The 12434-nt window shown below is 40.1% G+C and overlaps 1 protein-coding gene across 2 annotated transcripts in view; it reads right to left on the bottom strand.

Moving 5' to 3' along the window:
- The window catches only part of LOC120550790 (RNA binding protein fox-1 homolog 3-like), a 1027376-nt gene that overhangs the window by 384080 nt on the left and 630862 nt on the right, over positions 1-12434 (bottom strand). For both annotated transcript variants that reach the window (XM_039787629.1, XM_039787628.1), the window contains exon 5: positions 10401-10522. In XM_039787629.1, the coding sequence (XP_039643563.1) occupies positions 10401-10522 (122 nt within the window). The remainder of the gene's footprint in view (positions 1-10400; positions 10523-12434) is intronic.

Below are 12434 nucleotides of genomic sequence, written 5' to 3' on the forward strand. Positions count from 1 at the left end.
CCACATATTTGGAACAAACTCCCAGAAACCTGTAGGTCCGCTCCAACTCTCAGTTCTTTTAAATCTAAGCTAAAGACCTATCTTTTTGATGTTGCTTTTCTTTAAATAATCTATTTTATTAACTTTAATTTCTTATACTGCACTGTAACTTTTATTCTTATACTGCACTATCAATTTTATTCTTGTCTTTTAATGTTTTTAATTTGTTTATTAATGTTTTTAAATTGTTTTTAATTGTTTTCTTACTGCTCTTTAATGTTTTATGTAAAGCACTTTGAATTGCCCTGCTGCTGAAATGTGCTATACAAATAAAGCTGCCTTGCCTTGCCTTGCCTCCACAACTGTGGGAGTCGATTGACTTTACTCGAACCAAAGTTCAAAAAACCTGTTGATGTCTGTCTTCTTTAGTCTCTTGGCTATTTAGTTTTTTTCCTGGCAAACGTCACTTACTTCAAGCACTTATAGTTCTCTTCTCTTACACCGACTTCCTCGCTGATCTTACAATTGTTAAAATGCTGTTAGCTACTTTAGCTTAGCCATTAGCAATGGCTAATTCCTCTCCCTCTCCTGCTCTCTCTTGTTCTGTGTGTCAAATGTTTAGCTATTCCTCTGCCTCCTTTAGTGATAAAGATATATGTAATAAATGTAGTTTTGGAGGCGAGGCTTAGTGAGTTTGAGGCATGGCTCCGCACCATGGAATCAAAATCGTATGCTTCCGTAGCTAGCCAGCGCTCCGTAGCTGGTGGGGGCCAACATACGGCAGCCCCCGAGCAGCCGGGCGAGTGGGTGACTGTCCGAAGGAAGCGTAGCGCTAGTTCTAAACTGGGGAGTGCACATGATGGCGGTCGCGCTAATCCGGAGCCTATGGCTAACCACCAACATCTTCGCCTTTCTAACAGTTTCTCCCCACTCAGTGATATACTGCAGAACGTGAAGTTGGCGGCTCCAGCGGCTGCGATGTGGAATCCTATCTAAAGCTGCTGGCTAAAGATAACCGTAAATACAGTAAGATCGTACTTCATGTAGGTGGTAATGATACCCAATTACGCAAATCGGAGATCACTACAATTTATGTTAAGTCACTTTGTGCATATGGAAAGACAATGTCTGACTCAATAGTTTTCTCTGGAACCCTGCCAAATATGATTAGCGATGACATGTACAGCTACATGTCATCCTTCCACCGCAGGTTGTCGGGGTGGTGCCCAGCTAATGATGTGGGCTATGTGAATAACTTGAGGGCATTCTGGGGAAAGCCTGGTCTGATTAGGAGAGACGGCATTCATCCCACTTTGGACGGAGCCACTCTCATATCAAGAAATCTGACCGAGTCTATTATCGGTCATAAACCATGAGAACACAAGGTTGAAATCAGTAATCAGAGGTGCAGTGCTCCTCTGTGCTTCCAGGGGAGCAGTCGCCCACTCATAGTTCCATGACCATGGTGTCTGTCCCTCGACTCAGATCAGTTAAATTAAAGGTAAACAAAAGAGGGGCTATACTTAACAACCTAATTGGAATTAAAACTACCACTGCAATGATAGAACAGAATATGAAAATTAGATGTGGACTATTAAATATTAGATCTATGTCTTCTAAAGCAGTATTGGTAAGCAATTTGATATCAGATAATCAAATGTTCTGTCTTACCAAAACATGGCTGGGCCATGAAGAATATGTCAGTCTAAATGAAGCCACTCCTCCCAGTCATATTAATTGTCAAATTCCTAGAGGCTCAGGCCGAGGAGGGGGAGTTGCAGCCATCTTTGATTCAAGCCTGTTAATTAATTCTAAACCTAAACTAAATTATAACTCGTTTGAGAGTCTTGTTCTTAATCTTCTACATCCAACATGGAAAACATTACAGCCAATTATATTTGTTGTTGTTTACAGAGCTCCAGGTCCGTATTCTGAATTTTTATCTGAGTTTTTATCATGTGTAGTCCGAAAATCAGAAAAAGTACTTATTGTAGGTGATTTTAATATCCATGTGGACGGTGACAACAACAGCCTTAGTATTGCTTTCAACTCACTACTAGATTCAATTGGTTTCAGTCAGAGTGTGAATAAGGCGACGCACTGTTTTAACCACACCCTCAACCTAGTATTTCCGCAGAATCCCTTATTATCAGACCATTCGTTAATAACTTTTGAATTCTTACTACCCAACTATACAAAATTAGATAAAAGCTTCTACACTAGATGCCTATCTGACGGTGCTATAGCTAAATTGAAGGAAAATATTCCAACAGCATTTAACTCAATGTCGTGCCTTAATATAACAGAGGACCTTTATGTAAACTTTAGTCCCTCCCAAATTGATAATTTTGTAGATGGTGCTACGACCTGCCTACGGACGACTTTAGACTCTGTTGCTCCCCTCAAAAAGAAGAAGATGAAGCAAAGGAAACTAGCACCTTGGTATAACTCCCAAACTCACAAATTAAAACAAATCTCGCAAAAACTTGAAAGAAAATGGCGTTCCACCAAACTCAAAGAATCTTATTTAGATTGGCAAGACAGTCTGAAAACCTATAGGAAGGCCTTCAGAAATGCCAGATCAGTCTATTACTCAACACTAATAGAGAAAATACGAACAACCCAAGGTTTCTTTTCAGCACTGTAGCCGGGCTGACAGATAGTCAAAGCTCTACTGAGCCATCTATTCCTCTAGCTCTTAGTAGTGACGACTTCATGAACTCCTTTAATGATAAAATTATAACAATTAGAGATAACATTCATCACCTCTTGCCCTCAACTTCTACCAGTTCACCTTTAAATGCAGGGCCACTCGAAAGAACGACAAGACTTGACATATACTTAAACTGCTTTTATCCTATAGACCATCAACAATTAATGTTAAAGGTCTCTTCAGTTAAGCCATCTACCTGTCTCTTAGACCCCATCCCAACGAGGCTACTAAAAGAAGCGTTACCTGTGGTTAACACTTCATTACTAGATATGATAAATATGTCTTTATTAACAGGTTAAGCTTCTGAAAAAACCCACCCTCGATCCTGAGATCATAGCCAACTATAGACCTATATCTACTCTCCCCTTTCTCTCCAAAATCCTTGAGAAGGTAGTCACCAATCAGTTACGTGATTTTCTACATAGGAATAGTTTATTTGAGGACTTTCAGTCAGGATTTAGAAAGAATCATAGCACAGAGACGGCACTGGTGAAAATTACTAACAACCTTCTAACTGCTTCAGACAAAGGACTTGTCTCCGTACTTGTCTTACTAGATCTTAGTGCTGCATTTGACACAACTGACCATACCATCCTGTTACAGAGACTGGAACATTTAGTTGGCATTAAAGCAATCACACTAAGCTGGTTTAAGTCCTATTTCTCTGATCAATCTCAATTTGTTAATGTTAATGATGAATCCTCCAGGCACGCTTAAGTAAGCCATAGCGATCCACAAGGCTCAGTGCTTTGACCAATTTTATTCACCTTATATATGCTTCCTCTAGGCAATATTATTAGGAAGCACTCAATTAACTTTCACTGTTATGCAGATGACACTGCTGGCCTTGACCAACTGCCACTTTGCTCGTTTGAAAGCCATGATGTCTCTCTCTCATGGGCGGGCCAAATTCTCTGGGCGGGCAAAGCAGAGAAAGGGGAGGTAACCTTGCTCCTTATGACCTCATAAGGAGACGTTTCCAGATCGGCCCATCTGAGCTTTCATTTTCTCAAAGGCAGAGCAGGATACCCAGGGCTCGGTTTACAACTATCACCATTTCTAGCCACTGGGGGACCATAGGCAGGCTGGGGGAACGCATATTAATGTAAAAAAAACTCATAAAGTGAAAGTTTCATGCCATGGGACCTTTAACATCAATGTACGCTGTAACGTTTTTTCACTAAAGTCGCTGAAAGCTGCTGCTGTTTCAATCCAATCGGCTCTCTGCAGCGGGCGGGGCTGCTCCGGTCCCGCCGCGACTGACGCGCACACACACAGAAACACACACGGTGGATGCAGGAAAAACCGGAGATGAGACGTACACGATGACCTAAATTGAGGACAGCTCCGCTCATTATTGAAAGTGCAATGATAAGTTAAAGTCCAATAAGTACTTTATCAAATCGTATGAATGTGTGTCCCAGCCCAGACCAGGATAGGAAATTAACTAACAATGTAAAGATCAACAAGCCACTGACACATATGTTCAAATCTGATTCATTTAACAAATTATTATTTTTTGTCTTAAATCCACCAGCCATTTTCATATTATACCCACATGTGCAGCATCCTTAGCCTTTTTGGTGAGGTTCCTAGGAAAACTCAGCCTAGAGTAATTTTATTCTCCCCAAAACAAGTTTCTATTTAATTTTTAAAGAACTATACAAAAAAAAAAATCTCAACTTTTTTTTTTACTTATTCTGACTTAATCAAAAGACGGAGCTTTAAGAGTAAAATTTTTGTAAGAGCTACACTGAAGTTGGCAGTTTGATAAATGCAAGTTATTTCAATTGATATTCTGTAATATTTCAATCTTTGTGTGCTAAAAAAGCACATAAGTTCCTGTAGATGGCAATACACATTCTCCTTTTTGTGCCAAATAAATGAAAAGCATGTTGAAATCATCAATGTCTTCCTTCTTGCTGTATCAAAATCTCAGCTAGCTTTCCTTAGAGATGGTCTTAATAATGTGCTTAAAGTCAAGTCAAATTCAGTTTGTGGATGATTACATGATATAACTATTTTTTAATACTTATTATTAATTAAGCTATATATCATATGCTGAAGTATATTTCTGGAGTGTTAATGATTAAAAGAAAAAATAACAAGAACCGAAAACCGTGACCCTAAAACTGTGATACGAACTGAACCGTGGGTTTTGTGAACCATACCACCTGTAACCAGTCAGTTAGCTAAACTTCAAGCATGCATTAAAGATATAAAATAATTTATGACCTACAATTTTCTGATGTTAAACTCAAGTTAGTCACTGAAGTTATTGTGCTGGGCCCTAAACACCTCCGAACCTCATTATCCAAAGACATAGCTACTCTGGATGGTATTACCCTGGCGTCCAGCACTACTGTCAGAAATCTAGGAGTTATTTTTGATCAGGATATATCCTTTAATGCCCACTTAAAACAAACCTCAAGAACAGCCTTTTTTCACCCTCGTAACATTGCCAAAATTAGGCACATTCTTTTTTTCACATATCTAGAAGAGCTCCTAATACCTTATTGTCCCACTAGAGCACTGCGCTCCCAGAATGCAGAGTTACTTGTGGTACCTAGAGTCTCTAAAAGCAGAATGGGAGCCAGAGCCTTCAGTTATCAGGCTCCTCTCCTATAGAACCAGCTCCCAATCTGGGTTCGGGGGGCGGAAACTGTCACCGCATTCAAGAATGAACTTAAAACTCTCCTATTTGATAAAGCTTATAGTTAGAGAGTGAGGAGTTGGCAACGTCCGCCTAACCAGGCCCACCTGCTTCTCTTCATAGTCGTCAGATTAATAATATAACAAAATTAGAGGGAGGCAGGCCAGCACAGCCCGTTCCGGCAGGGAAGAGTTCCAAGCCCAAACAGGCTACCTCTCCTTATGACCTGTCTCTCTTAGTTACGCTGTTATAGTTCTAGACTGCCGGGGGACTTCCTTCCTTTGACACACTGAGCTGCTCTCCTTCCCTTTTTCTTTCTTTTCGTGTATTGTGCATCCTGTCCCAGAAATGCTTGTTATTAATCCTAGCTTCTGGGGAGTTTACTCCCCGGAGTCCTTATGTTTTTTCCCCCAGCATATTTCCTTCGAGAACGTTGGCACCAAGATCTTTGCAGCTGTCGCCGTGGTCCTGCTGCACTCCCTGCTGAGCTCAGCGGTGCCCTGCAATGTCATCCTGCGTCCTGCTGAACCCTGCTGCTTCCTGCTACGTCCATCCATGCTCTGCTGGGCCACGCTACATCCTGTAACGCCCTGCAGCGCCCTGATATGACATGAACTACTACGACTACCATTTGAAGTCACTGTTCCATTATTAATGTGACTATTATCGCCACTGTTCATCGCATCCCCAACCGGCACCGTCAGACACCGCCTACCAAGAGCCTGGGTCTGTCCCAGGTTTCTTCCCAAGAGGGAGTTTTTCCTCGCCACTGTCGCACTGCTTGCTCTTGAGGGAATTACTGGAATTGTTGGGGCTTTGTAAATTATAGAGTGTGGTCTAGACCTACTCTATCTGTAAAGTGTCTCAAGATAACTCGTGTTATGATTTGATACTATAAATAAAATTGAATTGAATTGAATTGAATTGAATAGAGACTGTTTTGAGACCACGGACTGGGAAATGCTCTTTAGGTCACATGGGGAGGACATTGATAGTCTCACTCACTGTGTTACAGACTATATTAATTTCTGTGTGGAGAACACCATACCTAAGAAGAAGGTTCGTGTTTCTCCAACAACAAACCTTGGGTGACTCCTGAACTCAAAGCCCTGCTGAATGAAAAGAAAATACTTTTTAAATCTGGGGACAAAGAAGAGCTGAGGAGGGTTCAAAAACAGCTCAGATGGGAGATAAGGAAAGGAAAGGACAGCTACAGGAAGAAGTCGGAAGTATGCCTCCAACAAAACAACACAAGGGAGGTCTGGAGGGGACTGAAAACTCTCTGGTCCAAACAAAGAGTGGTAGAGGCTTTGTTGCTGGTGACCGGGGCAAATTAATTAAATCTATTTTTCAATAGATTTTCCTCTCCGGCCACTGCTGACCACCCCATTCCCTCTCAGGGCTTCTGAGACATCAGCATTCCCTAATTCACACCTGTCCACTGATTTTGATTTCCCATTCATGGATGTTTCACACCCCTTCCCCCATTTTTCTCTCCAGGGAGCACCTACAACTCCCTCCAGCAGTCTCTCTCTGACAGTCAATCAGGTGAAGAAGGAGCTAAAAAAGATCATGGCAAGAAAGGCCCCAGGCCCAGATGGAATGTGCTCCAGACTGCTTAAAGATTGTGCAGATCAGCTCAGTGAAGTCATCCGGCACATCTTCAACCTGAGCCTGAGTCTGGAGCGAGTTCCAGTCCTGTGGAAGACTTTGTTTGTGGCCAGAGTACCTAAAACTGTGCATCTCAGGGAGCCCAACAACTTCAGACTGGTAGCCTTAACTTCTCACCTGATGAAGACCTTGGAGAGGATTGTATTGTGACACTTGAGAACCCTGGTGAGCTCAGAACTGGAACCCCTACAGTTCGCTTACCAACCAGGCATAGGGGTGGAGGGTGCCATTATCTATCTATCACACAGATCACTGTCACATCTGGAGAACACTGGTAGCACTGTGAGGGTCTTGTTTTTTGATTTCTCCAGTGCAATACAATGATCACTGCTCTGAGGGAAGCTATTGGGAGCTGGAGTTGACCCCCACTTGTCTGCATTGACCATCAATTACCTCACGGACAGACCACAGTATGTTTTTGTTGAGTTGTTATTACACAATACTTTTTCTGACCTTTTTGAATCTTGCCCCTGACAAATACTGTAACCTATTTTACAAAAAAATACAAAAGCTAACACTAAAACTAAGCATTTAAAAAAAATTAAAAATAAACTAGCAAACTCGCTTTAAAAACGAATTAATACTAAACTGAATTTGAAAACAAAAAGTCAAAACGAAATAAAAATAAAAACTAATGAAAAATGCAGAACTATAATAACCTTGGTCATAACTACTGCAGATAACTTCTAAAATAACATTAAAATACAATTAGGCCTATATAAAGACATCTCCTGCTACCTTTTACCTGGCTGAATACACAATACAGGCTTTTCCGGTGTTACACCGAAATCTGTGACCCGTCAGAATGTGTGCTCTGTGGCGCCATCTACCTGAAATCATTTTGTGACTTTTCGGGAAAAATCTGACCCGGACAGAGGCATTAAGAAAAACTATATAAAAGTAGCGTTCTTTTCACTGTTAGTCTCGTTTGCTGTTACAGGTCATTTATGATCATCACATGGAACATTACACAGTTTCAGAAACATTAAAAAGTAACATATAGTCACTTTAAATCCAGTGTGAATGTGCGCACGAAACACAGACATGGGGGGTAATTTCTTAATCACATGAGATCCCCTGGAAAGGCTAGTCTCGTGCAAATAGGGCTTTAGCTTCACGCCATCTTGGCCAGATGTCAACCATTTTGTACTTCATGTTGGCTATATAAGTGATATGCATATTTCACCCAAAGATTATCAACTTGTGTGGTCTCGCTTGGCATCGTAAATTCTTGTGTGGCAGGTCACCATTTTGATCTATCTCTCTTTCCTCCCCCTCCCTCTCTCGCCCACCCTAACCCCCACCCACCCAAACACACACACACACACACACACGCCTCTATGCTTGTAGTTGAAGTGTGATAATGGTTTGTTGATTAAAGTATAATTCATTATTAATCGGTATTGCTGATGTTAAATACACTCTATTGTACCTTTAACAGCTGGTTGCGATGAGTCAGTGCATCCAGGGTGGTGCCTTGTTTTTATTTATATATATATATATATATATATATATATATATATATTATTATACAATTATTAATATATATATATATATATATATATATATATATATATATATATATATTAATAATTGTATAATAATTGTATCAATATATCAATATTCATACCTTAATTAATATTGCTAAATAATAATAATAATAATAATTACTTATCATTGAGCCCGCTCCTCCCAAATTCCAACATTGTCTAATCATGGGAGGATTTTGTATATGCAAAATTCTACGGACTTATCATGTGTTGGGTGTCCGCCGGTAGCTAGGAGGGCCAAGGTCACAATAGATCAGTGTTTATGGTAATAATCGTCATTATCAATAACAGACTAAAACAAAGATGTTTGTCATTAAAAAAGCTAAGCCAGCACATTATTGCCTTACTCTTTGGACACACCAGCCGTTAACTCCTGTATCTTTGTTATAGACCTCCAACTCCATGACACTCCAATGCTCTGAATCATTTAAATAGCTGTGTGTGTGTGTGTGTGTGTGTGTGTGTGTGTGTGTGTGTGTGTGTGTGTCATACAGCATCACTGTAAATAAAACATGGCCAAGGTAGCTTATAATAACTTTTGATTATATCAGCTGTATAGGTATACTCAGTTTAAATATTCACCATGTTGAAAATAAATATTGTACATTTCCCAGTACACCATCTGAAAGCTACTCTTCAATATTTGACAGTACATCTGGTTTCCCATTTCCAAACAGTGATAAATTATTTGAATTTAAAATATCTACAAAAAAAAGCAAAGACAACAATTATTTCCCCATAAACCAAAATCAGCTGTATTTCATCAGAGGCAATAAGCAAGCAGACACATCTGGGTGTGTTTATGTCTCACAGGCTCACGGGCGAGTGATCAAACTGAGCCAGCAAATATCCTCTGCTGTATCCTGACGGGAAGACAACATCGATATCTATCAACTATAACATTTATCAGCAGTTCAATAAAACAGAGCCACGCAATCAGCAAGTGACATGGAAGAGATTACAGCCTAATTCAAAGTTAATTTAAATACCACAAATATTGCATTAGTTTGTGTTAATGCTATAACCTAATCCATTATTCATAGGGCAGGTAAAAACCACACAACCACAAAGCCTTCAATGTGTGGGCTCATTTACCTCCAGCCACAACCCAGAAGAACGCCATAACACTGTTCAACACCCCCAGAAAGAGGCACATTTCAGACATTTCAAGCCTACTACAACAAGATCTAGCCTCTAGTAGTTTAGCTGGTGCAAACCAATTACATTTTTATCAACAATTACCAATACGAGAACATCTTGAGGGACCACGTGACTAATAGGTAAGCCTAGCTAGCGAGGTAATCTGCTAGAACATTGTAATGTACTGTATGTACATATTTTAATGTAATGTTAGTATACTAAATTGGGGTGAAAGAATAAAGAAATGTGGCAGGTTGATTAACAAGCTTTACCATGCTACCACAGTAGAAGACCTTAACAACACTGTGGAAATTAGCAACAAAACAAGATAGAGTCAACATTATTGCATTGAAATAATAATGCAGTGTAAATTAAATTCCACAAGTTTTTAGACTTAAAACAGTACTGACAGTAAATCAGACATACTTTGGTTTTGGGTGACATCTAACAACTCCAGTTCAAACAGTTACAACACCTTTACAATATTTTTTAAAAGCACTTAACATAACATGGACTACTTAAAACTATTGTAAACCAAACCAAACAAAGATACAGAAATATAATTGTGTGTGTCTGTGTGTGTATGTGTGTGTGTGGGGAGACGACAAGAGTCACAAAGAGTCATCAAGCCAACAGCTAAAGCAAAAAAACAAAGCATAGGAAATAGACAAGACAAGTGAAATGGGGAACTGACCAGTCTGGTGACAAGGGGAACCCCGAAGTGCCAGAAGTGCTCGTTGAGCAGTCCGCTGTACACCACGTTACCAAACAGAGCAATGGTTCCTGGTTTGCACAGACCACTTCCTGGCTTGGTTTCTGAAAAACAACACAAGTCATATTTTACCACTGTACACCGTCAATGGAAATTATAAAACATACAGTATATACTGTATATTTCAAACAGTGAGAGGCTGTTAATAAAACAGAGGTGTACACAACAGTGTACACACACACAACCACACAACTACTCAATTCCTTCCCTCCTTCTCATTTTCTTTTCTCTCTGCCTATTCTTTCTTAATCTTTCTTTTGGTCTCTCCCTCGCTGTGGCTTACTGTTTCACTTCTTTTCCTTCTTTTGAATTCCCTTTGTTCCTCTCTACCCTAGCCATTTTCATGCCATTTTCATGTATTTAAATGCTTACCAACACATTTCTTACTGAATAATTTAAATGTTATTGCTCAAAAGACTTACTGCGAATCAGTAAAGTTTGATCTCATCTAATCTTATAACAGTTTGCTTTCACAACACTTTTCCTAACTTACCAGACAAACAACCAATTACTTTTAATACAATTAAGTCTAGCGTTATCATTATATAGTCCGTGTTTATAGTGGACTTTCTCTTTTGCCTTATTAAATAAAAATGCAAACATTTGGACTTCCCACTGCTGTAGTATACAACAAATGAGGGAACCACAAGGTTATCAGCCAGTCGGAGACGGCAGCATTAGATGTTTTATAACTTTGTAGGTCACAGGACTGTTTGTGTCACATAGAGCCATGTGTAACTGTTTAGCCTGCAGTGAAGCCTGCAGTGGATGTCAGAGCTGCTGTTATAAGGGTATGAAAAGAAAAAGAATAAAAAAATTATAACAAGATGATGTCTGTAAAGCTGACTTTTAGTCTTTGACTCTGCTAACTATTTAGAGACCTAATAAGATTGATACATACATCATTTTGGATTACATATTAACCTCTAACAAACTAAACACAATTACGCTACTTTGGAATAAATGAAATACAATTAGAAGGTTCTCTCCTGACTGAACCAACTAAAACAGTAAATTATCTGCAGAAATAAATGTTTCAGTGAGAAATAAACCATTTAGAGTTCAAATAAGCCACCTGGAACACCTTGGTGCAAGTGCAGCCTTTAGTTAGGCAACCATGAGAGATGAGCAGCCTCCATGAGCTACAGGCCACTGACTGAATGGATGGATGTCAGTCTGCAGATGTAAAATACAGTGTAACCCATAATTCTAAACATGATTGCAGTGTATGGCAGTAAATTATGAGATCAAAATAAGGAAAGCAGGTAAATTAAGCTCTCCTCTGGGGTTTCTGAAATACACTTCAGCCAGATCACACTCTGCCTCACTGCACCATCTCTTCCTCTGTGCCATGATCTGGATTTGGCTGGTTTCTCCTGGCTCCACTTATAATGGGCCTATCTTACATTCCAATACTCAAAGTAGTTTGGCGCGTGTGCACACACACACACACACACACACACACACACACACACACACACACACACACACACACACACACACAAAGGTTATGGCCTGTTGGCTTGGTTCTGGCCTGGTTCTTTGGCAAGTGTGTGTCTGCTAGGCTTGCCTCCCAGTCAACACCCTATGGGTTGTTAGTGTGTGTGTGTGTGTGTGTGTGTGTGTGTGTGTGTGTGTGTGTGTGTGTGTGTGTGTGTGTGTGTGTGTGTGTGTGTGTGTTTGAAGGGGTCCTAAAGTAGGTCTCTCTTTCTCGCCCTCTCTTTTACACACACTCACATACACACATTTACACCCTCTGTCATCTTTAGAGACTTGGATGTGCCCAGTACACTCCCACTCCAGACCAATTTATCGCCTCCTCTCCTTCTGTGTTCGGAACCACTCGCTCTCAAAGCAGTAGTTCACTTCCCAGTATTTATCACTTTCCATTCCCGGGGGGCTCTGAGCACCAAAACGTAATCCACTGGGAGTGTGTGTGTGTGTGTGTGTGTGTGT

The sequence above is a fragment of the Perca fluviatilis genome, chromosome 21 (genome assembly GCF_010015445.1).
Source record: "Perca fluviatilis chromosome 21, GENO_Pfluv_1.0, whole genome shotgun sequence".
Lineage (NCBI taxonomy): Eukaryota > Metazoa > Chordata > Actinopteri > Perciformes > Percidae > Perca > Perca fluviatilis.